Source organism: Geotrypetes seraphini, chromosome 1, assembly GCF_902459505.1.
Source record: "Geotrypetes seraphini chromosome 1, aGeoSer1.1, whole genome shotgun sequence".
In the NCBI taxonomy this organism is placed as follows: domain Eukaryota; kingdom Metazoa; phylum Chordata; class Amphibia; order Gymnophiona; family Dermophiidae; genus Geotrypetes; species Geotrypetes seraphini.
In genome coordinates, this window is record NC_047084.1 from 72,162,446 (window position 1) to 72,189,502 (window position 27,057).

Genomic DNA, 27,057 nt, shown 5'->3' on the forward strand with positions numbered 1-27,057 from the left:
CTCCTGCCAATCTTCAAAGGGGGGCATTGGGGGTTCAGGGGTATGTGACAGGAGGGAGTGGGCATCCCTCCTGCCAATCACGATGGGGGTGTATGGCAGGAGGGAGTGGGTAGTCCTCCTGCTGATTTCATGGGTGCTGTCGGGGTGTTCTCTGCCACAGCCAGCTCAGCTGTTTGCAGCAGGGGTATTCCCCCCACCACCAATCAGCTGAGTCAGCAGGACTTGCTGAAGCTGCAGTTTTGGGGAGTCCAGCTAGCTCAATTGATCAGAGATTCATGCTGCAATCAGCTAAGCCTGTCACATCTACAAAGGTCTCCAACCAGCGTTGGGCACCGGCTAGATAATCAGGGGGAGTTAGGCATCTGTCCATTAGGACAGACGCAATTCTGTTTAGGACACCAGTACACAGTTCTCAGCCACTTCTTAGGTGGCCATTGAGATTGGCGTCCTATTCAAATTCAGCCCCTAATTGTTATTTTATTGTCAAAATATTTTTATTGAGCTCAACAAGAAGAAACAAAACGAGAGAAAATACAAAGAACAAGCTCACAATTTTCCATAAAAATCAGAACAAACTACATCCCCCCCAACCCAACCCCAAACCCCCTCTCTCCCCTCCCCCTCAGTCCTCCTTCAGCAACAGACTTTAACAGGAACCACCAATGAAATCAGGTACAACAGCTCAGCCATAGATAATAAGGGGGGAATAAAACCCAAAATATCAACAGTTCAGCAAGCGGCTACAAGCCAGGGGAGTGATGGTGTTCCAAAAGGGCTCCCATATGTGCTGAAAGGAGCGTCCACGAAGGGAAGAAAAATCCAGCACATCTCGGCATTCCCACATCAGGAGCGTGACCATACGACACCGCCAAAGGGAGTAATCAGGCACTTCCACCTCCAGTCACTTGAGTAGAATACATTTCAGAGCCACAAGAATAGTCCATCTGAGGAAAGAAGCAGTTCCACTTCAGCGGGGAAAATAATGGAGAGACGCACCAAAAAGAAACAATGGATAGCGTTGTACAGTAACATGCCAGAGACACTCCACAAACAAAAATATATCCTCCCAAAATGACCTAACAATAGGACAGGTCCAGAACATATGTCCCAAACCCGCCTCAGGAGCCTGACATCTAAGACATAAGTGCTATTTTATAAAAAGCACTGATTTTTTCCCTGCTCTGATTTCTGAGCACCATTTGTAGAATTCCCCCTATATGTTTTTGTGGATACTGCTTTGTTTTCATGTTGTATGTACAGGAATGCTGTGGACATCTCTGTATCATAAGTATGTGTTGCTTTAAAAACAAGAGCAATAATTGCCTTTTGTTGTGTGGTCTGTGTAGTCAGTCTTTTCTTGTATTTAAGTTTCTTAGAATTATACATTTCACTGTGTTGCATTCTGTATAAGAAATAGCTGTTATTTGGCTTTTGCCTCGGGGTCTGTTTGAAGCTAAAAAGTAATTCCAATTTAAAAACAGTATTTTCCTTTTATTATCTACAGAAAACATTTTTCTCAGAAGGAAGGAAACAACAAAACATTCAAAGTCCCCCATAATATCAGAAAGTAGGTGGACAGGTGACATGTCATCACACTCCCACATTCTCCCCGGAAGAGCTAATATGATAATAAAGCAATCCTCTCATTCATTCTTGTCTTAGTTGAAACATAGAAACATGATGGCAGATAAAGGCCAAATGGCCCATCTAGTCTGCCTATACGCAGTAATCATTATCTCTTTCTCTCTCCGAGAGATCCCACTGCCTATCCCAGGCCCTTTTGAATTCTGACACAGCCTGTCTCTATCACCTCTTCTGGGAGACTGTTCCATGCATCTACCACCCTTTCTGTAAAAAAGTATTTCCTTAGATTACTCCAGAGCCTATCACCTCAACTTCATCCTTTGCCCTCTCATTGCAGAGTTTCCTTTCAAATGAAAGAGACTCGACTCATGTGCATTTACATTATGTAGGTATTTAAACATCTCTATCATATCTCCCCTCTCCCGCCTTTCCTCCAAAGTATACAGACTGAGATCTTTAAGTCTATCCCCATTTGCCTTACGATGAAGACCCCATACCATTTTAGTAGCCTTCCTCTGGACCAACTCCATCATCCTTTTTATATCTTTTTGAAGGTGTGGTCTCCAGAATTGTACACAATATTCTAAATGAGGTCTCATCAAAGTCTTATACAGGTGCATCAATACCTCCTTTTTCCTACTAGCCATACCTCTCCCTATGCAACTTAGCATCCTTCTAGCTTTTGTTGTCACCTTTTCAACCTGTTTGGCCACCTTAAGATCATCACATACAATCACACTCAAGTCTCACTCTTCTGTTGTGCACATAAACTCTTCACTCCCTAATCTGTACCGTTCCCTCGGGTTTTTGCAGCCCAAATGCACGACCTAGCATGTCTTAGCATTAAATTTTAGCTGCCAAATTTCAGACCATTCTTCAAGCTTTGTATTTAATTCCTCAGAGCCTGATAGGCTATCTACATGAATGCATTCATGAATGCCATAATAGGTAGAAATGATAAGGTTTGACAGAAAAGTGTAGTTGTAAGTAAAAAAGTCAAACAGCTTCATGTGTGTGTGATTGTGTTTCCTGTTTGCCATGGCCTCAGAGAATATGCATCTTGCGCAGCGAAACTGAAATTCTTCCCTCTGCCCAATAAATGTTGGCATCGGCCTTGTGATGATGTCCCTGCTTTTCCAAATGGTGCTGCTAAGGACAGCCCTGTGTAGGGTTATCATATGGCTCCAGAAAAAGGAGGATGGATTGAGACATCCTGTTTTTACTTTCATTAAAAGCAATGGAAATACGGAAGACAGACTGAGACATTGAAAGCAATGGAAGTAAAACCCAGATGTCTCAATCCATCCTTCTTTATCTGGAGCCGTATGATAACCCTAGCCCTGTGGAAGTAGCTGCTGATCCTCCAGTGCTGCCTTGAAGACTGGGCCATACAGTGGTGGTTTCATTTTATTTCCCAGTGCTTCCTCTGAGGTAGGCCTCATGGCACTAGCAATTGCTTGTCCTATGAAGAAAGGTTAAAGCAGCTAGGGCTCTTCAGCATGGAGAAGAGACAAAATATGAGAGATATGATAGAGGGTTCTGAAAATCCATCCGGACCCCCGGACATGTCCTTGAAAAGGAGTACATGTCCGGGGAAATCCGAACGTCTAGTAATCGTACTCATGTCACCACTGATTTAGGAAGGAAGAGATGAGGCTGGCCAGATGTGGTTGAAGAGGAACAAAGGACAGACTGAAGGGATGAAGGTGAATCTGTTGGAAAAAGTGAGGCAGTGTGACACTGAAATTAATGAAAATAGAAGTAAATGATCTATATACAACAATCAGGAAAACAACTTTGGGCTCCTTTTACTAAGCCTTGCTAGCGGTTTAACGTGCGTAATAGCGCACACTAAACCACGGGACGCGCTAGCCGCTACTGCCTCCTCTTGAGCAGGTGGTAGTTTTTGGCCAGCGCGGGGGTTAATGCATGATGAAAAGTCACGCGCGTTAACCCCGCTAGCGCAGCTTGATAAAAGGAGCCCCTTATTTTTAAAAGAAAACTATTTTGCATATTAGATGTCATCTTCCATTCGGGGAGAGAGAACTGGGGGTGCAAGGTAAGATGGAATAGGTCATATAGAAATATTGAAGGAATGATATAAATATGTATGTAAATATCATAATTTATTATAATTTGATCAATTACTTCAATACAATGTTATTAGGAGGGGGAAGGGAGTAGGGTGGGAGTCGTCAATTCTAACGTCGGAGAGGACGTTCTAGGCCAGCCAGGCAGCGATTGGCTGGCCCAGAATGTCCTCTCCGACGTCAGAATTGACGCGAGTGGCGAGAGTTGGCCGGCCCCACAGGGAAAAGCAGGGAGAACTTGGCGCCGGCCTGTTCCCGATGGCGGCGGTGGCACTCAAGTGGCTAAAGAGCCGCAGTTTGCCGGCCTAGGGACAACACTGGAGGGTGGCCAGCTGTGCACCCCCTTGGGACTTAAACCCGGGGTGGGGCAGACCGCCCACCCCCACCCTGGTATGCCACTATCTGTACCTCACTCCCTCCCTATGACCAAAAATTCTCCTTTCTTCTATTCCCCGTGTACACAACCATCTCTTTCCCTCCCTTCCTCTCTCCAAAGTCCATGCCTTCTGTGTCCAAACACTCATTCCCTCCCCCACCTCAGCATCTTTCCCTCCCTTCCTCTCTCCCAAGTCCATTTCTTCTGTGTCCAAAAACGCATTCCCTCCCCCACCTCAGCATCTCTTTCCCTCCCTTCCTCTTTCCCAAGTCCATGCCTTCTGTGTCCAAAAACCCATTCCCTCCCCCACCTCAGCATCTCTTTCCCTCCCTTCCTCTCTCCCAAGTTCATGCCTTGTGTCCAAAACACACTCCTTCCCCCCTTTTGTGTTCCGTGTTTGCCTCCCAGCCCATCTTTGCAACTTTCTCAGCAAAACGAAGCTCAAGCCGCGAGGCTTGTCTTCTGCTTCCTGCCTGCCCTGCCGCGCACAAATAGCCGAACGGAAGTATTCTCCGACGTCAGCGCTGACGTCGGAGGGCAGGCTTTGCTTAAGCCCTCCCTCCGACGTCAGCGCTGACATCGGGGAACGCTTGCGATCGGCTATATGTTAGCTGCAGGGCAGGCAGGAACAGAAGACGAGCCTCGCGGCTCGAGATGTATTGAACTCCGTGGGTCCCCCGTCCAGCTCTCTCCTGTCCACGTGGGGCGGACCGCCCCTCTCCCTAGACTGTGGCCTAGGACCCTGGGGGAGCCCGGGCCCCCTGTCAGCTCCGGGCCCCTGAATGCAGGACTGGTGGTACTGCCCTGATGGCGGCCCTGACCGTACGGCACACCAGGCAACATCTCGCGGCACACTAGTGTGCCGCGGAACAGCGGTTGAAAAACACTGATTTAGTGGACGGAGAAGCAGGCTTGCTTGCTTGAACACAAGAGGCAGGCAGGGCGGCAGAGAGTAGGGATTTTTTCAGGGCTGCAGGGCTGGTATTTCAGGGCGGTAAAGAGCAGGAAAGGAGTGAGCCACTGGTCCTCATCAGTCGCTTGGTTTTGGATCGGCCAGCCCAGTCAGTGTGCCTGAAAAATGTTGGTGAATTGCTGCCTTCCTAGATTTGCATGCCTTTTCCCTCATTTGCATGCATGGATCGGATCGGGTGCGGACAGGATTGGCCAGAAGGTTAGTGAATCGGGTCGGGGTCGCAAACCGATCGGTACACAATCGGTTTGCTTAGTGAATCTGGCCCAATGTTCCTTGCGGCCTTGGGCATGTTGCTTCACTCTTCATTGTACAAATTTAGCACCTTATTTACTAAGTTGCAAAAGCAAAATTCAGCCTGAACACAGGATTATTTTAATGTGTTTTCAATAGTTATAAAATATGATGTTTGCAAAATGAATAATGCAGCTTTCATTAAACCTCACAAACAGTGTTATTCAAGGAGAGATAACACCTCTAATGCACAGTTGATGCTCTTGGAGAGCAACTTAAAAGTTTGATTAAAAAACAAAATCACCCAAACCCACTGTTTGAGCCGTTTCTGTGCTACCTCAGCAGCAAGGATGTTAATTGCATGCTTTCAGCCTCCAAAATTGGCAGTCCCCGTGCATGCTCAGTTTATGAACTATTTTGACTAAAGATATTCTGTTGGGATGCAGCGGAGTAAAATAGAAGGGGGGACTCGTTCTTGAGAGAGCCTTCGGGCGAAACATGTCGAGCTGACAGGTCCTACCCGACATTCAAAGAAAATTATCGTTATGCTGAAAGTAGGACAAAACTACTGCTGAAGCTAAGTACAAAGTTATTTTTTTTTAAATATATGAAATATTTAGATGTTGGGAAGTGGTTCAACACATATATGAATAGCACAGAGCATTTTAATAAGAAAAGAAAAGAAAAATTAAGTCTGATGAAGATAAACATGCCAATTGATTGGCACACTCTGAAGACTTTAAATACAAACTTTTTTTATTTAAGAGTACATCAATTACAATATAGATGCTGTTTTTGTTTTAGTGATGTGAGATTGTGACAGCATTTTCAGTCTTTTGGGCTAATTATTTACACAGTTTATGAACTGAGCATGTATGGAGACTGATGATATCAATGACTTGAAGAATACCTCCAGTTTCCTTGCTGCAATGCTAAGGCAGCACGGGGGGAGAGGAAAAGGGAGAGGAGCTGGATAGCAGACCTCTTTGACAAATCTTAAGCATCTCCATCAGCAATTTTGGTGAGGCCTGAGCTATGCCATTCATAGGAGCCAACTTTCAAAATGATTGGGGGTGTTAAACCCAATGGAAATTATGCCTTCCTGGACCCAGTAAAGGAATTTCTCAAGACTGGGGGGTGCTTAATGATGCCACTGATACAAAAGTTTTGATAAATCAGCATGATGAAAGTGGGCAGGAGAAGCTCCTGCCTGCTTAAACCATATTGCGCTAGCCAGCGGCCATTATTTCTTCAGAGAAAGTAGCGGCAGCTAGGATTTTTAACAGCATATTTTGACCTGAGGGTTGCTGGAGTTGAGTAAGAGTTGTATATTGCTGCCTGAAAGCAAAGTGTTGAATGTGCGCTTGATGCAAAACAGAAAATGAGAAGTGAACTTTAATGTTCTTATTATAAATTGCCAATAATAAATCACATTTTAATTTGTTAACAGTAATGTATAAAGTATCAAAGCAACATTTTGGCTTTCAAGAAGGTCTTACAGTAGTGTACTTGAGTTTCTTTTTTTTTAAATTCTTTATTCATTTTCAAACTTACAATAAGTGTGATATGTCCAAACAAATTAACATTAAATATATAACTTAATAATCATCAATGGTACAAATGAAATGCTTTTATCTCCCCCCCTTCCTATCATATAATCAATACCTTATACAATATGTAACAATATGTACTTGAGTTTCTGTCAGGTACTTGAGACATGGATTGGCTACTACTGAGCTAGATGGACCATTGGTCTGACCCAGTATGGCTATGTGTTTATGGAAAGTGGACATTACATGAATGCAGTATGTACAGTGAGTGGCCACATCTTCTAATTGTTTGGGAATTTCAGTTTTCAAATTGTGATGAATAACTTCTCTTTGACAAGTTTCCAAGTATCTACTTTTCTTAATGCAGGTATTTTTGCTTTTCATGGTATTTGTTCTCCAAAACGTATTTGGATTAATTGAGCCATCTAAGAGATTTATAGGGATGGGTGTGTGGTACTACTTACCTTAGGAAACCTATGTTTTATTCCCACAAGTTGGTAGCATGAATTGACTAGAGCAGTCAATTCATTACCATCAGTGTATCTACTGGAAACCCAGAAGGTGAGTTGTACTATCAGAAAGATGTGTTTTCATTTCCAAATCAATAACTGCTTGAAAGGATGATTTTTAGAAAGAAACAGCAGGGAGGGTTGTTGTTGCTGCTGTAGACATATGTATTGTTGATAACAACATCTTGCTGGTACAAGGAAGACATCCAACACTGCCTAGAATGGAGGTACGGCTTGCTTTTTATGAGCATAAGATGGGAGTTCATTTGTATTTCACCCTTTAAGAAGAAGAAATGCAGAAAAAAATCCTAGGGTCATAAATGTTAATGCAACACTTACTTCAAGGAAATGTTTCAAAGACAAGGGCCTCCGTACAAATCCTGCTGCAGAATGAAAGATCATACTGGGTGGACAGAGATACTAAAGCAAGAAGGACCCCTGAGGAAGGCTTGTTTTAGCCGAAACAAGGCGTGTTGGGTCCATTGTACCTGAATAGAGTCATCATCTTTACATGTGGATGTATTTGATTTGACATGATTCATCGTTCTCAATAAAACACATTTCAATAAACATTGTATTCCACAGTTTCCTTCTTGTTTTGGTTTGTCTTCATCGCTGTGGAATAGTTGGGCCTATGCTGTTGTTTTCCTGGGCAGAGATACTGCCAGACCTGATAAGAAAGACTGAGTATAACTAATGATGATTTTAGTGTGAAATATAGCCCAATGTGCCAGTTCATTAACTTACTATTTGATAATCTCAGTTATAGAAACACAGAAAATGATGGTAGAAATAAACCAAACTTATGGCCTATTCACTTTGTCCAGTTCAGTTTCTACAACCTCTTCTCTCTTAAATATCATTGGTAGTTGTCCATGCTTTCTTGAATAGTCCTGTGTCTCGACCACTTTCCCTGGAAGGCTTTTCCATGTATCTACTACCCTCTGTAATGAAATACAGGCAGTCCCCAGGTTAAGAACAAGTTACGATTTTAAAACTGTTCTTAAGTCTGATTTGTATGCAACTCAGAACTTGCAGATTTTTAGATTCTTGCTGCTTACCTCTGCTCCCAGCTGACAAAAGGGCCAACTGTCCCTACCAATGTTCCCTCTAAGGTTCAGCATGCACAACCACACACTGTTCTTAATGTGGCCATGCATCATTCCTGAGTCTGCTACAGGAGAAGTGTAGGAGTCTATGTCACTGGAAATATTGTTAAGTGAAATCAAATTAAGCTGCGACCGCGTTCTTAAGTATGAGTTGTACTTAAGTCGGGTATCTGTAACTTGGGGACTGCCTGTATTTCCTTAGGTTATGTCTGAGCCTGCCACTTCAGCCCGTGTTCCAGAGCCTCCTGTCAACTGAATAGGCTCAACTCCAATATATTTATATCATGGAGATATTTAAATGTCTCCCTCATCTTCCCTTTACTGTCTCTCCTCCAGGGCATATAAGAGGGGGCACTAAAAAGTTCTCAGCCCAACCAAGACGAGAATGATATAGATACGGTTCAATCATTGATCTGAAACAATGTCAAAACACAGAATTTCGTTTTTGCAAATTGACACTTAACGAAATATGAAAACACTCTTTTTCAAGTATTGCTATTAACATCATATCAGCAGCATGAGATTTATGCGCTATCTCACTCAAATGAAGCAATTTATTGAGTGCTGCATTAATTTATAGATGCTGCAAGGTTACACTATGCAAACCTAAATTTAAAAGGAAAGTAAATAATTATATACTTCCTCATTTACCACGAGGACTATTACAACATTTCTATTAGGTATCTTCTAATGTTTACTTGGTCATTGAATAGGGCAAGTTTATAATTCAATTTTAGGATTACACTAGTTTAACTCAGATATTCCTATTTTACACACTTTCTTATTGATTGACCTATTGTTTTGATTGTATTTTGTGATAACTCATAGTACTAGATCAGTAATCCTGATGATGTAAGGATACATTGCACAATTTACTGGACCTTTGATCGTGCTACCCTTATTCACTCTCTTCCCATGGTGTTTCTCTGTTCTCAGTCTTTTTCAAGACTGAACAGTTTCATGATGCATCTGTATGTTATGATACCTTTTCAATGTGATTTCTGTTACTTCTTGATGATATGGATAATGCAGTGATTCTTATGATGTCAGTGGTATCCATTTAACCTTCTCCTAAATAAGCATCTCCCTTAGGTATCCGTTTAATTGATTCCTTCAAAGTTAGGTACCTTTCCTCAGTTGCCTATACTATTTTCCCCACTGAACCTTGTAATCTACTTGATCCCTGTCGAGTTATTCTATCGAGAAATCCAGATTTCTTATACCTGTATTTCTATACCACAGCATTTAATTTACTTGATTGTTGTTACGTTATTCTCTCGGTAATGCCCTTATCTCTTTTAACTGTAATCCGCTTAGAACCGCAAGGCACAGGCGGAATAGAAATCACAAATGTAATGTAATGCAATATCTCTCTTTGATCATCCACTCAATAAATCTAGATGGTGACAATAATATCTTTAAATGTCAAGGGGTTTAATAATCTCATAAAATGTAAAAAATTTCTGGATTATGTTTCAAAAAAATCCCCTGCCATAGTATGTTTTCAAGAGACCCATTTAACTAGGGAAGAATTGGTCAAGCTAGGGACAAGGTGGTCCTTGCCAGTCATTGCTTCACCTGCACTGCAGTCATCAAACTAACTCAGCAGATATAGTGGTTTTACAAATACTGCATCAGGCCAGATTGGACTATAATCTACTGCTTAGCAGGAAAGCAGGCAATGCAATCTTTATGCAAAAAGCCAATTACTACTGTGACAATAATAAAGCAGGAGGTGCATTGGCAAGATATCTGAAAATTTAAGAAGAAAGACTCACTATATCAGTGATCAAAGCTCCCGATGGTCAACTGACATCGGATCCTGAGAAAATATCACAATCTTTTCAACGGTTCTACAAAGAACTTTATACATCTGAGATTACCACTTCTGATACATCAACATTCTTATCTGAGGCGCCATATTGCACCCTTACTAAAGAAAATAATGCTATCTTGTCTTCAAATATTATGGATGGCGACATTAGATCTGTCTTGAAAAAAATGGCTAAAAGGAAAGCACCAGGCCTAGATGGGCTAACCTCAGAATTTTACTCTACCTTCCAAGACCTATTGACCCTGCAACTTTTATCTCTATACAATCACTTTATTCACACAAGTCAGGTCAGGGGTTCATTTACGGGGGCTAGCACCATAGTACTACCTAAACCGGGCAAAGATCCTCTCCTCATCTCTAATTATCGTTCATTGTCACTTATAAATGTAGATGCAAAAATATATACAAAAATCATTGCTAATCGTCTTCAGACTGTTCTTCCCAAACTGATAGGCTTAGAACAAAATGGTTTCATGGCGGGTAGATTATCAAGTGACAACTCACGAATGTTTGCGAATGTAATTCAACATGCAAATGAAATCAATACACCTCTCCTGGCATTGGTACTGGATACTGAAAAAGCATTTGACCGTGTCAAATGGCAGTACCTCTTCTCTACTCTGAAATGATTTGGAATGGATGATTCTTTTATGAATATGATTAGAGTGCTGTATACAGCTCCCACCACCAATGTAAGAATCAACGGCAATGCCTCTACTTCATTTCACCCCTCAAGAGGCACAAGACAGGGTTGCCTGTTGTCACCACTTCTTTTCAATCTAGCACTCGAGCCATTTGTTCATTCAATTCATACTAATGTTAATATCAAAGGTGCTAAATGTGGAGACACAGAAGGTAAACTCTCGGCTTATACAGATGAAGTATTCATTTACACAACCCCAGATTCACTGCCTGAATTGTTATCAACCATACAAGCCTATTCCAACATATCTGGCTACAAACTTAATAAACACAAAGACTGAATTTATGTCCTTAAATTCATTAGTTCAACAATTCGAAGTTAAACATCATAATTTTCAGTGGTCTGATAATAAAATCAAATATCTGGGTATTCACTTTGGTAACACCATTGAGTTGACTATACTGTCTAATCTTCAAAGTAATCAACGGTACTGTACCTGCCTATCTAAACGATCGCCTAAACCGTAACCTTCCACCCAGAACAAGAAGAACACTGACACCATTCTCATACCCACCATTCAATGGCACTCATCGTAAAAAGATTTATGATAACCTCATAGCAACGCATGCAGCTAAACTCGAACCCTCCATCACCAGATTGTTAACCTCAACATCAGACTTCAAAGCATTCTGTAAAGAAATCAAAACGCTACTATTCAAAAAGTATATACAATCTACCTAATCTCCCTCTCCTCTTCCACTTACACCGACCAGGTTCTGCGCACTCCCTGGCACCATACCCTCAATCGACCAATAAAAATAATAATAATAAAAAAAAAACTACCTGGAACCTAATTCATCCTACCGAAACCGATTACCTACCAACGTATGGAAACAGACAATTTGCTATGTAATGTAATGTAACCTGATTTATCTTCCAATGTTATTATGTCTACACACTCATTCTGTTATTAAGTCTATACCCTCAATCTGTATTCTCCAATGTCATGTACCCTCCTGGAAATGTCCAGCTCTCTTCTTATGTAATCCGCTTTGAACCGCAAGGTACAAGCGGAATAAAAATCACTAATGTAATGTAACACTGCACTAATCATATTGTGTAGGTTATAAAAGATCAAGTTACTAAATGGGCTCCATTAAGATTATCGTGGTGGGGGTGATTAGAGGCCATCAAAATGGTTTTAACACCAAAGATTATATATACCTTAAGCATGTTGCCAATGCTCCTGCATCCTTCTTTGTACAAAAAAATCGATACAACTATATCTCAGTATCTTTGGAATAACAGCACACCTCGGATTGCACTGAAAAAACTGAAATGCAGCAAGAAAGAGGGTGGAGTCAACTTTCCCGATTATTTCGACTATCATTGTGCTTTTCTTCTGCGCCAAGGTTCCCGTTAGATACTTAAAGATACTCTTCCATTGGTAAATAATGTATGGCTACCTTTTGAAAAAGATCGACACATCCCTTACTCTCTGCAGTGTCTTCCCTTTATGGAACCGCCCAATAATGAACTCGGCAAGGACCAAATTCTGTTAACTATGAGAACAATTTTTAAACAGATTGATTGTCTACTTGAGTGCCCATGGCTTGGCTCATACTACTACCCAATATGGAGAAATGATTCGATCAGAATACAGAAAAATACGGTTGATTGGAAGCAGTGGCAAAGAGCTGGCATATGGCAGATAAAACACCTTCGTGATGTGCATGGATGGATTCCATTCGGCAGCCTATGCAATAGCACTGGATTGTCAGTTAAGAATCGGTATCAATGGTTACAACTCAGAAATGTCATACAAAGCATGATCCATTCTAACTCAGTGCTAGATTATACACCAGATGTTCTCACTCTTTGTCAAGCTATTACTTGTACCCGAAAAGAAGCATCTCAATGGTATAGGGTAATAAGACATAAAAAATCTTTGAGACCACATGAAGTTGAAACTCGATGGAATGATGAGTTACAATTGGATCTGACAGAGGAGGATTGGAGTATGTTATGGATTCTACATCTATGGTGTGCAAAGCTGCGTCATAGAAACATTTTCCTTTCTCTGGAAAAGATTTTGTTCTACGTTAATACCCTTTAAGTATTTGAACGTCTGAATCATATCTCCCCTGTCTCTCCTTTCCTCTAGGGTATACATATTCAGGGCTTCCAGTCTCTCCTCATATGTCTTCTGGTGCAAGCCTCCTATCATTTTCGTCGCCCTCCTCTGGACCGCCTCAAGTCTTCTTACGTCTTTCGCCAGATACGGTCTCCAAAACTGAACACAATACTCCAAGTGGGGCCTCACCAATGACCTGTACAGGGGCATCAACACCTTCTTTCTTCTACTGACTACGCCTCTCTTTATACAGCCCAGAATCCTTCTGGCAGCAGCCACTGCCTTGTCACACTGTTTTTTCGCCTTTAGATCTTCGGACACTATCACCCCAAGGTCTCTCTCCCCGTCCGAGCTGATATGCACGGACGGGGAGAGAGACCTTGGGGTGATAGTGTCCGAAGATCTAAAGGCGAAAAAACAGTGTGACAAGGCAGTGGCTGCTGCCAGAAGGATTCTGGGCTGTATAAAGAGAGGCGTAGTCAGTAGAAGAAAGAAGGTGTTGATGCCCCTGTACAGGTCATTGGTGAGGCCCCACTTGGAGTATTGTGTTCAGTTTTGGAGACCGTATCTGGCGAAAGACGTAAGAAGACTTGAGGCGGTCCAGAGGAGGGCGACGAAAATGATAGGAGGCTTGCACCAGAAGACATATGAGGAGAGACTGGAAGCCCTGAATATGTATACCCTAGAGGAAAGGAGAGACAGGGGAGATATGATTCAGACGTTCAAATACTTAAAGGGTATTAACGTAGAACAAAATCTTTTCCAGAGAAAGGAAAATGGTAAAACCAGAGGACATAAATTGAGGTTGAGGGGTGGTAGATTCAGGGGCAATGTTAGGAAATTCTACTTTACGGAGAGGGTGGTGGATGCCTGGAATGCGCTCCCGAGAGAGGTGGTGGAGAGTAAAACTGTGACTGAGTTCAAAGAAGCGTGGGATGAACACAGAAGATTTAGAATCAGAAAATAATATTAAAGATTGAACTAGGCCAGTTACTGGGCAGACTTGTACGGTCTGTGTCTGTGTATGGCCGTTTGGAGGAGGATGGGCAGGGGAGGGCTTCAATGGCTGGGAGGGTGTAGATGGGCTGGAGTAAGTCTTAACAGAGATTTCGGCAGTTGGAACCCAAGCACAGTACCGGGTAAAGCTTTGGATTCTCACCCAGAAATAGCTAAGAAGAAAAAAAAAAAAAAAAAAAAAAAAATTTAAATTGAATCAGGTTGGGCAGACTGGATGGACCATTCGGGTCTTTATCTGCCGTCATCTACTATGTTACTATGTTATATATAGAAACATAGAAGATGACGGCAGAAAAGGGCTACAGCCCATCAAGTCTGCCCACTCTGCTTACCCACCCCCTGTCTAAGCCCTAATGACCCAATTTCCTTATCTTGACCCTCGTAGGGATCCCACATGGGTATCCCATTTATTCTTAAAGTCTGGCACGCTGTCTGCCTCGATCACCTGCACTGGAAGCTTGTTCCAATGATCAACCACTCTCTCTGTGAAGAAATACTTTCTGGTGTCGCCATGAAATTTTCCGCCCCTGAGTTTGAGCGGGTGCCCTCTTGTGGCCGAGGGTCCCTTGAGAAAGAAAATATCATCTTCCACTTCGACACGTCCTGTGAGGTACTTAAATGTTTCGATCATGTCTCCCCTCTCCCTACGTTCCTCAAGAGTGTAGAGCTGCAATTTGTTCAGTCTCTCTTTGTACGAGAGACCCTTGAGCCCCGAGATCATCCTGGTGGCCGTCCGTTGAACCGATTCAATTCTGCGCACATCTTTACTGTAATGTGGCCTCCAGAATTGCACACAGTACTCCAGATGAGGTCTCACCATGGCCCTGTACAATGGCATTATGACTTCAGGCTTTCGGCTGACGAAACTTCTATTGATACAAACCAATATCTGCCTTGCCTTAGATGAAGCCTTCTCCACTTGATTGGCAGTTTTCATGTCTGCACTGATGATTACTCCTAAATCTCGTTCTGCTGAAGTCCTAGTTAAAGTTTCTCCGTTCAAGAAGTACGTCCTGCATGGATTTCCGCTTCCGAGGTGCATGACCTTACATTTCTTAGCATTGAAGCCTAGCTGCCAGGTTGAGGACCAACTTTCCAATGTAAGCAGGTCCTGCGCCATATAATTCTGTAAACTGCATTCACTTACTATATTACATAGTTTGGCGTCATCGGCGAATAGTGTTATTTTACCTTGAAGCCCTTGAGTCAGATCCCCTATGAATATGTTGAAAAGGAGTGGACCCAGGACCGAGCCCTGCGGCACTCCACTGGTCACCTCCGATGTTTTAGAGAGGGTACCATTAACCACCACCCTCTGAAGTCTGCCACTCAGCCAATCATTGACCCATGCAGTTAGTGTCTCTCCTAACCCCATCGATTCCATCTTGCTTAGCAGCCTGCGGTGTGGGACACTGTCAAAAGCTTTACTGAAGTCCAGGTACACGACGTCCAAAGACTCTCCCAAGTCCAACTTTCTTGTTACCCAGTCAAAGAAGCTGATGAGATTGAGTTGGCAGGACCTACCCTTGGTGAATCCATGCTGACTGGGATCCCGAAGATTCCCTTCATTCAAGATCGTGTCCAATTTGCTTTTAATTAGTGTTTCCATGAGTTTGCACACTATAGATGTGAGATTCACCGGTCTATAATTCGCAGCCTCTGCCCTGCAACCCTTTTTATGCAGAGGAACGACATTAGCTAATTTCCAGTCCAGGGGAACTTTCCCCTTACTTAGGGAGAGATTGAATAGCTCAGCCAACGATTTCGCCAGGACATTGCTCAATTCTCTGAGCACTCTTGGGTGCAAATTGTCTGGTCCCATGGCTTTGTTCACCTTGAGTCTTGCCAGTTCACTGTAAACTTCACCTGGTGTGAACTCAAAATTCTGAAACGGGTCTTCTGTGCTTTGTGTTGCCTTCAACTGCGGACCGTGTCCTGGTGCCTCACAGGTGAAGACTGAGCAGAAGTATTCATTCAGTAGTTCGGCTTTATCGGAATCTGCTTCCACGTAACTTCCGTCCGGTCTTCTAAGGCGTACTATCCCGCCTGTGTTCCTTTTTCTGTCACTAATATACCTGAAGAAGGATTTGTCCCCCTTTTTAATGTTTTTTGCCAGAATTTCTTCCACTCGAAGTTTTGCCTCCCTAACTGCCATTTTGACCGCTGTAGACCTGATCCTATATTCTACTTTTGCCTCTCTTTTCTCCGTGCGCTTGTAGGAGAGAAACGCTTTTTTCTTCTCCTTAATGAGGTGCGAGATCTCCGCGGTGAACCATTGGGGTTTATTGTTTCTTTGTCGTTTATTTACTGATTTTATGAAGCGGCTAGTTGCTTCATGTATGGTTGATTTCAGTGTTAACCACTTAGCTTCTACATCACCGGTCTCCGCTTGGTCCTGCAGCGTCTGATGGACGAAATCTCCCATGTGTGCGAAGTCTGTGCCCCGGAAATTGAGTACCTTTGTTTTCGTGTTTGATCTAGGGAAGCCTTTCCTAAGGTTGAACCACACTATGTTGTGGTCGCTGGAGGCTAGCGTATCTCCTACTGAGACCTCTGAGACGCTTTCCCCGTTGGTAAGTACCAAGTCGAGGATCGCCTGGGCCCTAGTGGGCTCCGTTACCATTTGTTTGAGACGTGCTCCCTTTATGGAGGTTAAGAGCCTCCTGCTACCGCTGGTTGTCGCTGAAAATGAGTTCCAGTCTGCATCAGGCATATTGAAGTCCCCTAGCAGTACAGCTTCTCCTGGTAGAGTGATATTCTCTATGTCTTCAATTAATTCTGTGTCCATGTCTTCCAGTTGTCTTGGGGGTCTGTATACCACACCTAGATACAGGCATTTTTCTCTGCCTCTTGCCAGGTTTACCCAGAGGGACTCCCCGGTGTACTTGACATCTGTGATCCTGGTGGTTTTGATGTCCTCTTTAATGTATAGAGCTACCCCCCCTCCTAACCTGCCCTCTCTGTCCTGACGAAGTAGATTGTAGCCCGGTATAGCCATATCCCACCCATGTGAGTCCGTGAACCAAGTTTCAGATATTGCCACCACATCTAGGTCGGCATTCCTTATTTCAGCCTCCAATTCTAGAATTTTGTTACCTAAACTGTGTGCATTGACATACATGGCCCTCCATATCTTGTGTTTGCTAAGTCCCTGTGAGGCGTATCCTACCCGAGTCGGTGTGACTCCCAAAGAACTGTTTGCAATGTGGGTACTTACCTTGGACATGGAAGCGGAGTTTCGACACCTCATCAGGATAATTCCTTTCTGCACTAATATGTGAATGGGTACCCTCCCCCGACTTACCTAGTTTAAAGCCCTGTGATGCAGGCGGGCTAGTCAGTGTCCGAAGACGTTCTTACCCCTACTGGTCAGATGGAGTCCGTCTGGTCCCTGAAGTCCTTGTAGCGCTTCCCCATGGTTTAGGAATCCGAAGTTCATATCCCTGTAGCCACTCGTTCGTCCTCAGGATACGTTCATCTCTGGCTCTTCCCTTGCCTCTAACTGGGAGGATCGATGATAAAACCACCTGCGCTCCTGTCCGCTTCAGCCTCTCACCCAGTGCTCCAAAGTCTCTGGTGATGGTCTCCGGTGTGTTCCTGGCAGTGTCGTTGGTTCCTATGTGGACAAGAAGCATAGGAAAGTGGTCTCGGGGCGTGAGTAGTCTATCCAGACTGGCGGTGACATCTCGTATCCTGGCTCCAGGCAGACAGCAGACCTCCCTAGATTGCATATCCGGTCTGCAAATTGGTCCCTCGGTGCCCCTCAGCATGGAATCCCCAATGACTATTACTCTGTGCTTTCTTCAAACATCTTTTTTCTTACTACATAGGGCCTTCTACACTCCCAACCGATTATCCAAATTCAACACTAATAAACATGACATCTGCTGGTTCTGCGGCACCTCAAGGGGTATGCTCCGCCACATAATATTTGATTGCCCCTTACTTCAGATCTTCTGGAATAAGGTGTGGAAAGACATTTCTGCTTTGATTAAAGTATCCTTCCCATTGGCATACCCCATCATTATAGCAGGGAGCCATGGATCCTTAATGTCTTTAACTGAGGAATCTGAACAACTGTTGCATATACTACTAATAATAGCTATAAAGCTTATTCTTTCCAATTGGAAGAACTTGGAAGCAGTGGAATATGCTGCGTGGTGGAATTTGGTTTGCATAACAGTTAAATTTGAATGAATAGCAGCTGAAAGGATTATCTCATTAAAAAAGTTTGATCGACTAAGGGCTCCGATGTTAGAATTTGCTAAATTGCCTTACACTATTACTCAATGATTTATCCTTAGACTTGGGTCTCTTGAACAAAGACTATTTAATTGCCAAATTATACAACTGCATGCTTCTGATGAAACTTACTGCACTTCTTTCTATTTTTAGAAGTAATAACATTATTTATTTTACTCATGTCATATAGATGTTATCGAATCTTTAGTACTAAACTTATGTTTCAAGCTTTACTCATTCCTTCCTTTATTTCTTTACTTCTTTCTTTCCCTTCCCTTATTCTCCTCATCTACACGAAAGCATGATGACATGTTACTGTCATAATCTGTATTGTATAATCTTGGAATGTTGTAATATGCTTTTTCTTTCTTCATGTTTTGTTATCAAAGCTTTAATAAAAATTTTCATGAACTTAAAAAAAACAAAAACACTCTTTTCAGCTACTGTGGCAAAATAACATTTAGAATTTAGGAAGTAGGTTGAATGGGCTGTGAACATTTCAGCACTACCTCGTATGTTTAGACTTTAAATCTGTTTCCAAACACTTTATGATGAAGACTGTCTACCATTTTAGTAGCTACCCTCTGGACCAACTCCATCCACTTTATATCTTTTTTAGAGTGCAGTCTCCAGAACTGCACACAATATTCCAGCTGAGATCTTACCAGAGTCTTATACAAAGGTATTGTCACTTCTTTTATCCTGCTGATGAGGCCACACTTGAAGTATTGTGTTCAGTTTTGGAGGCTGTATTTGGTGAAGGATATAAGTAGACATGAATCAGTCCCAAGGAAGGCGATTAAAATGGTAGGGGGTCTGCGCCAAAAGAAGTATGAAAAGAGACTTACTCTGGAGGACATGAAGGACAGAGGATATATGATATAGATGTTTAAATACTTGAAAGGTATTAATGTAGGACCAAATCTTTTCCAGAGAAGGGAGAAAAATGGTAAAACTAGAGGGCATAAATTGAGATTGCAGGAAGGTAGATGTAGGAGTAATGTTAGGAAATTCTTTTTCATGGAGGGGGTGGTGGATGTTTAGAATGCACTTCTAAGAGAGATGGTGGAAAGGAAAATGGTGACGGAATTCAAAAAAGCATGAGATAAACACAAATCTCTAATTAGAAAATGAATGGTATATATTGAAGAGCTAAGGCTGATACTGGGCAGACTTGCATGGTCTGTGTCCCATATATGGTAATTTGGTATAGGGTGGGCTAGGGAGGACATTCATGGGAACTCCAGTAACTTGGAACATGAGGATGTTGCTAGGCAGACTTTACGGTATGTATCCGCAAGCGATGAGATAGCTGGATGGGCTGGAGTTAGCTTTGATGGCAACTCCAGAAGTTGGGACCTAAGGACAGTACCGGGCGGACTTTATGGTCTATGGCCCAGAAATATCAAAGAAAAAAGGGCAATTTAATTATGAATTTATAATGCATGTAACTAATGGGCAGACTGGATGGGTGGTTCAGGTCTTTATCTGCTGTCAGTTATGTTATGTTACTGGCCATTCTTCTCCCTATGCACCCATGGAGGGGCATTTCAAAAGGATTTTCTAGTCCAAATAGAGATGTTCAGCTTATAATGTCCAAAGTGGACATCCATTTCACATATGTTTTCCTATTCAAAAATACCATAGATGGACATCTGTGTGCTGAGGATGTCCAGCATGAACTGCCATTTTACAAACTAGAATATCCAGCATATAAATGGCAGAAAAGCAGAGGACAAAGACATCTGTCTGGCAGTATTCCTAGAAGAATGGTCACACACAGAGCAGCAGCTTAGCGGTTAGTACAGTGAACTTTAAAACCAAAGGGCCCAGGTTCAAATCCCACTTTAAACTTTTTATTTTGTAATTGAGAGCCCTCCAGGAACAGAAAAATACATACGGTACTTACTGTACGCAACTTCAATAGCCGGTGGCTTATACATTTAGACACAGTATGTATTTTTCTGTATGTTTCTGGAGGCCTCACAATAAAAATAAAAGAGGGTTGTGAACCTGGGTCCTATGGTTTAAAGTCCACTGAACTAATCACTAGGCTACTCCTCACACTTGCTTCCTGTTTTGCTAAGAAAGTCCATATCTAAAGCTGTCATAGACCCTGGTATCATCTTTCAGTTTCACTTTCACGGGAGAAGGAGGGAGACAACAACCATTGGGGGATTAAGGAGATGTTATGCTTTAATCTCTCTAGTGATTATAGGTGCTCAATCAAAACTCAGTCCCACCCATCCCTGCCCCACCATGCCTTGGTTCTACCCTGTCACATCCTCAAGCCCCGCCTCCAATCCCACCCCCGCTTCCCCCCCCCCCCCCCACTGCCTTCTCTCATTGGGCAGGACATCTGCTCATGCACGGATGCGATGCAATGATGTCACGCATGGATGCCCTCCTACCCGAAGGAAAGCTTTTCAAAACCCGGACAAAGTGCTGGGCTTTGAAAAGCCATCTGGTCCCCGGACATGTCCTCAAAAGGAGGACATGTCTGGGGAAATCCGGACATCTGTTAACCCTATGTTTTGCGTCGTGAACATGAGTCAAACAGGTCTAACTTAGGACGGCCTTCTTTTTAGACTTGGACTTTTCTTCCCATTTGGTAATTGCTGTTGGATCTCCTGATTTTGGGCCCTCCCTAGTCCTGCCCCAAAACATGCTCCCTCGCCGTTTGGACATACTGCAGTGATGTACCTCCCTTTTCAGCTTTTGCAAAATCAAGTTTTGGACGTTTCAAACACGTGGCTATCCATTTGGGCATTTTGAGATGTCGTATGCTTTTAAAATAAGCTCCACAGTATCCTATTGGCTTTTCCCAGAAGATGCAGTGATAAGCACCATCTATATTATTCCTACATATAGTATTGTTGAAGAATTTATCAAAGACAGAGCACAACACATGTTGCTAGTGGTCACTCTCCCTTTTGCACTATAAAAAATGACCATAAAAATTAATGAAATTGTAACAGACAGCCTGCTGCTATATATTTCCCGTATCATTACTTCTTTCCCTGTATAATAATTGCTGATTTGTATGTCATCTCTCTTTGCTAGGTGGCATTTATGGCATCCATGGCCACTCATTTTAGCAATCAGAATAGTGGAATAATCTTCAGCAGCGTGGAGACTAATATTGGTGGTTTCTTTGACGTCATGACTGGAAGATTCGGTGCCCCAGTGACAGGTAATTTAATAAAATAATACATTTTGAATTAGATGGAAACTTGAACAATATGCTTCTCAGCTTCTACAAAGACAGTTGATTCCGAATTGTCTGCATTGTCCCTGAAAACCAGATGTTAATTGGTAACGGTACAATACATTCATGATGGCATAAAGTTCACAACCTGCCGGCTATTTGCATACATTTTTTCTTAAGAATCAGTATCTGATTTGACTCTCCCAGTATTGAGCAAGGGTTGTGTTTATTTAGGCTGTGCATTAAGGTTAGTTTCCATAGAACATGTTAGGTGCTTCCGACCTGGAAGTTTCGGCGCTATTCAATCAAATTCCTGGCAAGCACTTATGCACCACAGCGCTGCTTTTCTGTACTGATCGAGACATGGGACATCTCTTTAGCCCCCTGCTAAAGCAGCAGAGCTCATTCAAATCAACGGAGGTGAATGAAATGAACCAAGAGAACTGCTCCTGCTGAACCACTCAGCACCCTTGTTCCATGGAGTATTCAAATCTAATTTTGGAAGGCAAACCCTGTTACACCAAACACAGCTATGTATTTTTCTGTATACCACTGAATCTGACAAAATTAAGGCCTCCTTTTACGAAGGTGGGTTAGGGCCTTAACGTGTGGAATAGCGCACGTTAAAATGCCGCATGCGCTAGCCGCTACTGCCTCCTCTTGAGCAGATGGTAGTTTTTCGGCTAGCGTGCACTAATCCGGTGCGTGCGCTAAAAACGCTAGCGCACCTTCGTAAAAGGAGCCCTAAGCCTCTGCTTTTTGAGAGCATAACATAACATTTTATTTGTACAGCGCAATACACTGTGAAGTCTGATGCGGTTGACAGGAGTTACCATAAGTCGAAAACTATATATAAGAGGTGAAGATACAAGTATAAGTAGCATAGGAACATGATAAGGTCAGAATGAAGTACAATTATGGTAAGGTAATACGAGAAGAGCTCAAGTAGATGAACAGCTATTTGGAGAGACCTCCCAGGAAAGGGACTTGGGAGTTCTGATCGACAAGTCGATGAAGTCCTCCACGCAATGTGCGGCAGTGGCATAAAGGGCAAACAGAATGCTAGGAATGTTAAAGAAAGGAATCACAAACAGATCGGAGAAGGTTATCATGCCGCTGTACCGGGCCATGGTGCGCCCTCACCGGGAGTACTGCGTACAGCACTGAAGAAGAACATGATACATGAAGAAGGACATGATACATGAAGAAGGACATGATACTACTCGAAAGGGTCCAGAGAAGAGCGACTAAGATGGTTAAGGGGTTGGAGGAGCTGCCGTACAGAGAAGATTAGATAAACTGGGCCTCTTCTCCCTCGAACAGAGAAGATTGAGAGGGAACATGATCGAAACATTCAAGGTATTGAAGGGGATAGACTTAGTAGATAAGGAAAGGTTGTTCACCCTCTCCAAGGCATACAGAACGAGAGGGCACGCTCTAAAGTTGAACCCCCTCCCACCCCACAAAGATCTGAATGAAACAGTACATACCTGTCTCTAGAACAGTAGCATTTGGTAATGGAAGGCCTAGTAGAGCATTACATAGTTGTCCTAACTAACCTGGTGGGTAGCCTAGTGAACCATAGAGAGGAGGAGCCAGACTCATAAGCCACTCTACCCACCACATTTATGGGGAAAAGTGTGAGACCACCAAAACCCTACTCTGCTGCCATATAGGTGCTACCTGTAGCCATAAGGGCTATTGAGGTGGTAGACAGGTGGGTATAGTAGGGTTTGGGGGGTTATAGTGAGATATACATTTGGCACCCTTTATGTGAAGTTCACAGAAGTGCCCTCTATTGGCATATCTATATGGCCAGTCCATCACAATAATGATCATTCCCACATCCAAATAGTCTGGATTTGGACATTTTCAACTTGAACGTTTCTGTGGTTGAAAATGGGGTATAAAATTAGGTGTCCAAAGGGTTGTATGTACTGTCGGCCAAAACGTCCAACTACACGATTTTTAAAAAAATTAAAAAGAAAATTGGGAGGATGTCTAGCAGTTCGGCTTTCAAAAATGGACATTTCTGTGCTTCTGACTCTGGACATTTTGCGAGAAATATCCAAAACGGACTTAGACATTCTTTTTGACAATGGCCCTTCATATGTCCTTTTTGACACCATTACTTCATCCATATATATTTTCTTAAGTGTTAGCATTAATATTTAAGCTACATTCATGTTAGCACAATTAGCCTCGCTGGATCAGCTTCTTTTATGGAATACATTACAGGTCATTCAAAATTACCACCTATCTAGACATCTTATTACAGCAGTCCAGTGACTTGTTCCCTGTTCTAGCTCTTAGGTCAGTAAGCATGGCACTTCCTCTGTTCTGTTACTGGGACCTTCCAGTACCCAATCTACAAGATGTACCAGCTGGGACAAACATCTATTTTAAACTTTAAGTAGCAGCTTGCCAGTAATATTACACAAAGCAAATTATTTTCTTTTACTGTAACTTTAGAGCATTTCTCTATCTTTCTGCTTCATCTTCTATTTATCTGTACACTTCTCCCTCAATATTTGCGGGTTCGGCACTCGTGACTTTGATTATTCGCATGGCTTTTGCCCCCTCCCGGACTTACTTTTTAAACACTCTACAACTTACTTAGGGCTGATTCTGACCCATCCCTGGCTCCCGGACCCCTCCACAACCTACTTAGAGCTGACTCTGACCCACCCTCCACAACTTACTTTTGAAAGCCTGGTGGTCTAGCAGTGAAGCAAGGCAGGAGCAATCTTTGTACGCTCCTGCCCTTTGCAGAACCGCAAACATAAATGACTGCCATGAGTTCCCGCTGTAGTCTTATTCATGGGCCGGCTTTGTGAGGGAAGTGTATAAAAGTGTCTCTCCTTTTCTTCAGGTATCTTAGACAAGAGGTGTCTCGCACATATTGGGTATGGCCTCTTAAATCCTGCTTAACATTATTATTCTCATCAATATAACCAGGAATAGACTGGACAACAAGATTAAAAGTTCTCCCAAAACTTTACTTTTTTCTTTTTGAGGGGAACCTGCAATTCTGATACTCACAGTCTTTGATGGATATGCAGGCCTCCATATTTCTTTCACTTTTGGCACATAATTTTCACAGTTCACTTCCTTGCTCCTTGGCTGCTCTGAAATGTCAGGGAGAAGTGAATGTTTTCCTTTATAGGAAAGGCTCCTACCAGGCGCATTCCAAATGCCTAATTCTAGTTTTCTTATTATAGAATTGTTCTGAAACTGTTCTGCCTTGGAAACATAGAGTCCCTAAATCTGGTCAGTAGGTATCACTGTTTAGTGATGACCAAGACTCACTCCCCATCTGGATTATGAATGCTACCTCCACAGCAGTCCTGACCCTGGACAGCCTAGATCAAGAATGAAATCTGGGTCTGCAGCAGGGGCATTGATCTACTACCTGAGCCCCACCAATGAGCAGAATTAGAGATGATATGGCCCAAATATGTTTGACTTCATTAAACTGCTGATCTTTCCTATTAAAGGGGCAATAACCAAAGGTTCTTATTTAAATAAAAGCATATTTGTGTAGAAATATTCAGTAGAATCTCAGTTAACCGGTATTCAATTAACCAGCACTCTCAACCAACCGGCAAAAAAATTGTCTCCCACATTCCTCAAACAACGTCCAAAGTGGTGCTCCTGAGCCAACCCCCCTCCCTCCAGTCCCAGAGGCATTAGCAGCAACAGCCACAAATCTCCCTCCCTCCATTCTCAAAGCAGCAGGCAGCCAGTCCTGACTACCCCCTCCTTCCCTCTGTTCCCAAAGCAGTAGAGTCGCTCCTGACAACCCCCTCCCTCCTTTCCTGAAGCAGTAGCGTCGGTTCTGTCAACCCTCCCTCCGTTTCTGAAGCAGTAAAGCCAGTCCTGACAACCCCCTCCCTCCATCTGTGCCCGAAGCAGAAGAGCATCCCTCACTCAAAGCTGTAGCATCAGCCGGTGAGCAGAGGAAGTGCCAGTAAACAGGCTGCTTTCAGCCAGCCCCAGCAGAGCCTTTCTTCTGCTATGTCACTTGTGAAGCTGCAGAGGAAAGGCCCTGCCTGGGCTGGTCAGAAGCTACCTGTTTATTGGCTCTTCCACTGCTCACTGGCTGTTGCTACAGCTTCAGTGAGTGAGGGAGGAAGGGGAGTTTGTCAGGATGCTCAGCTGCTTCAGGAACAGAGGGAGGGAAGGGGTTGTCAGGACCGGCTCTAGTGTTTCGGGAATGGAGGGAGTGGGGGGGGGGAGAAGAGGGAAGAGAAAGTGGGAGAGAAGGGAGAGAAAGAAGGGAAGAACAGATGCTGGACCTATAAGTGGGGGTGGGGGGACAGATGATAGAGTGAGATGGGAAGGGAAGGAAGACCAAACTTATTTTTACAGTAACTCTCAAACAACCAGAAACTACAGTTATCTGGCATCCACCAATCCCCATGGATGCTGGATAACTGAAATTCTACTGTTTTAAATAGTGTCCCCTTTCCCTACCACATGCAGGTAAAAGTAGACATGCTATTTTAAAGCAGACATACTTTTATCCACATAGAAAAGGTCAGAAATCGGTTGACAGACAGACAACAGGTTAGCCAAATCTCTCCACATCTTACCACATATTCACCCTACCTCCAAACAACCCAACATTCCAAGGTTCCCACCACATATTGCTCCTCCATTAGACACTCACACATCACCCTCATATACAGTACGAACAGTGATATAAGACCCCAACCACACTTCTTCCCAGCCAACATCCCCATCCCATCTCACACCACTCAACTTTTCAGTTCTCCCCAGTGTCTTACACATACAGGTGCCAGTTATCCCTTGTGACCTTGGGCAAGTCACTTGGTTCACCATTGTCCCAAGTATATTAGATAGATTGTGAGACCTCTGTTACTTTATGGATGCAGAGAACAGGCAGTAAATTTCTGATGTACATTGTATCTTTCCAGGGGTATATTTCTTCACTTTCAGCATGCTAAAGCATGAAGATGTAGATGATGTCTACGTATATTTAATGCACAATGGGAACACGATGATAAGCATGTATAGGTAAGTTCAGTGATGATAGAGCATAATGATGTCACACCATAACAATAACGTGTGAACCCACTGTCTATATAATGTGTCATAAGTTAGGCGCTATTCTATAAATTAGCACTTAAGTGCTTTAGTGTGGAACTACAAAGGGGAGTGTGCATGTGGGTGGGGCATAGGCAGGTCACCCACCAAACCTATAGAATGCACATTAGCGTAGTAAGGGGGGGCTGGCAGTCTGCCCCAGGTGCCATCATGCTCCGGGTGCCTGTACCCCTCCTCCTCTCCCTCCTCCCCACGCCCCTTCCATTCCCCCGTACTTCAGCGCGAGCAGCCACCAACTTGCCGCCCTCGTCAGCATTGGCCCTCTCTCATCAGAGTTAAGCGCCGAAGCGACACAGGCAGCAAGTCGGTGGCTGCTTGCGCCGAAGTTGAAAAGGTACAGGGAAGGGGCGCCACCGACTCGGGCGCCGCTCACCCTCGCTACGCCACTGAGAATACAGTAAGTTGTATACCTAGGTGCCAAACTTTA

General features: G+C 43.2%; 1 protein-coding gene across 1 annotated transcript in view; it reads left to right on the top strand.

Annotated features, from left to right (window-relative positions):
* C1QTNF3 (C1q and TNF related 3) overlaps positions 1 to 27,057 on the top strand; it is an 86,244-nt gene that overhangs the window by 44,970 nt on the left and 14,217 nt on the right. Inside the window, exons 4-5 of the mRNA XM_033929219.1 lie at positions 21,356 to 21,485; positions 26,441 to 26,540. Of these exons, the coding sequence (XP_033785110.1) occupies positions 21,356 to 21,485; positions 26,441 to 26,540 (230 nt within the window). The remainder of the gene's footprint in view (positions 1 to 21,355; positions 21,486 to 26,440; positions 26,541 to 27,057) is intronic.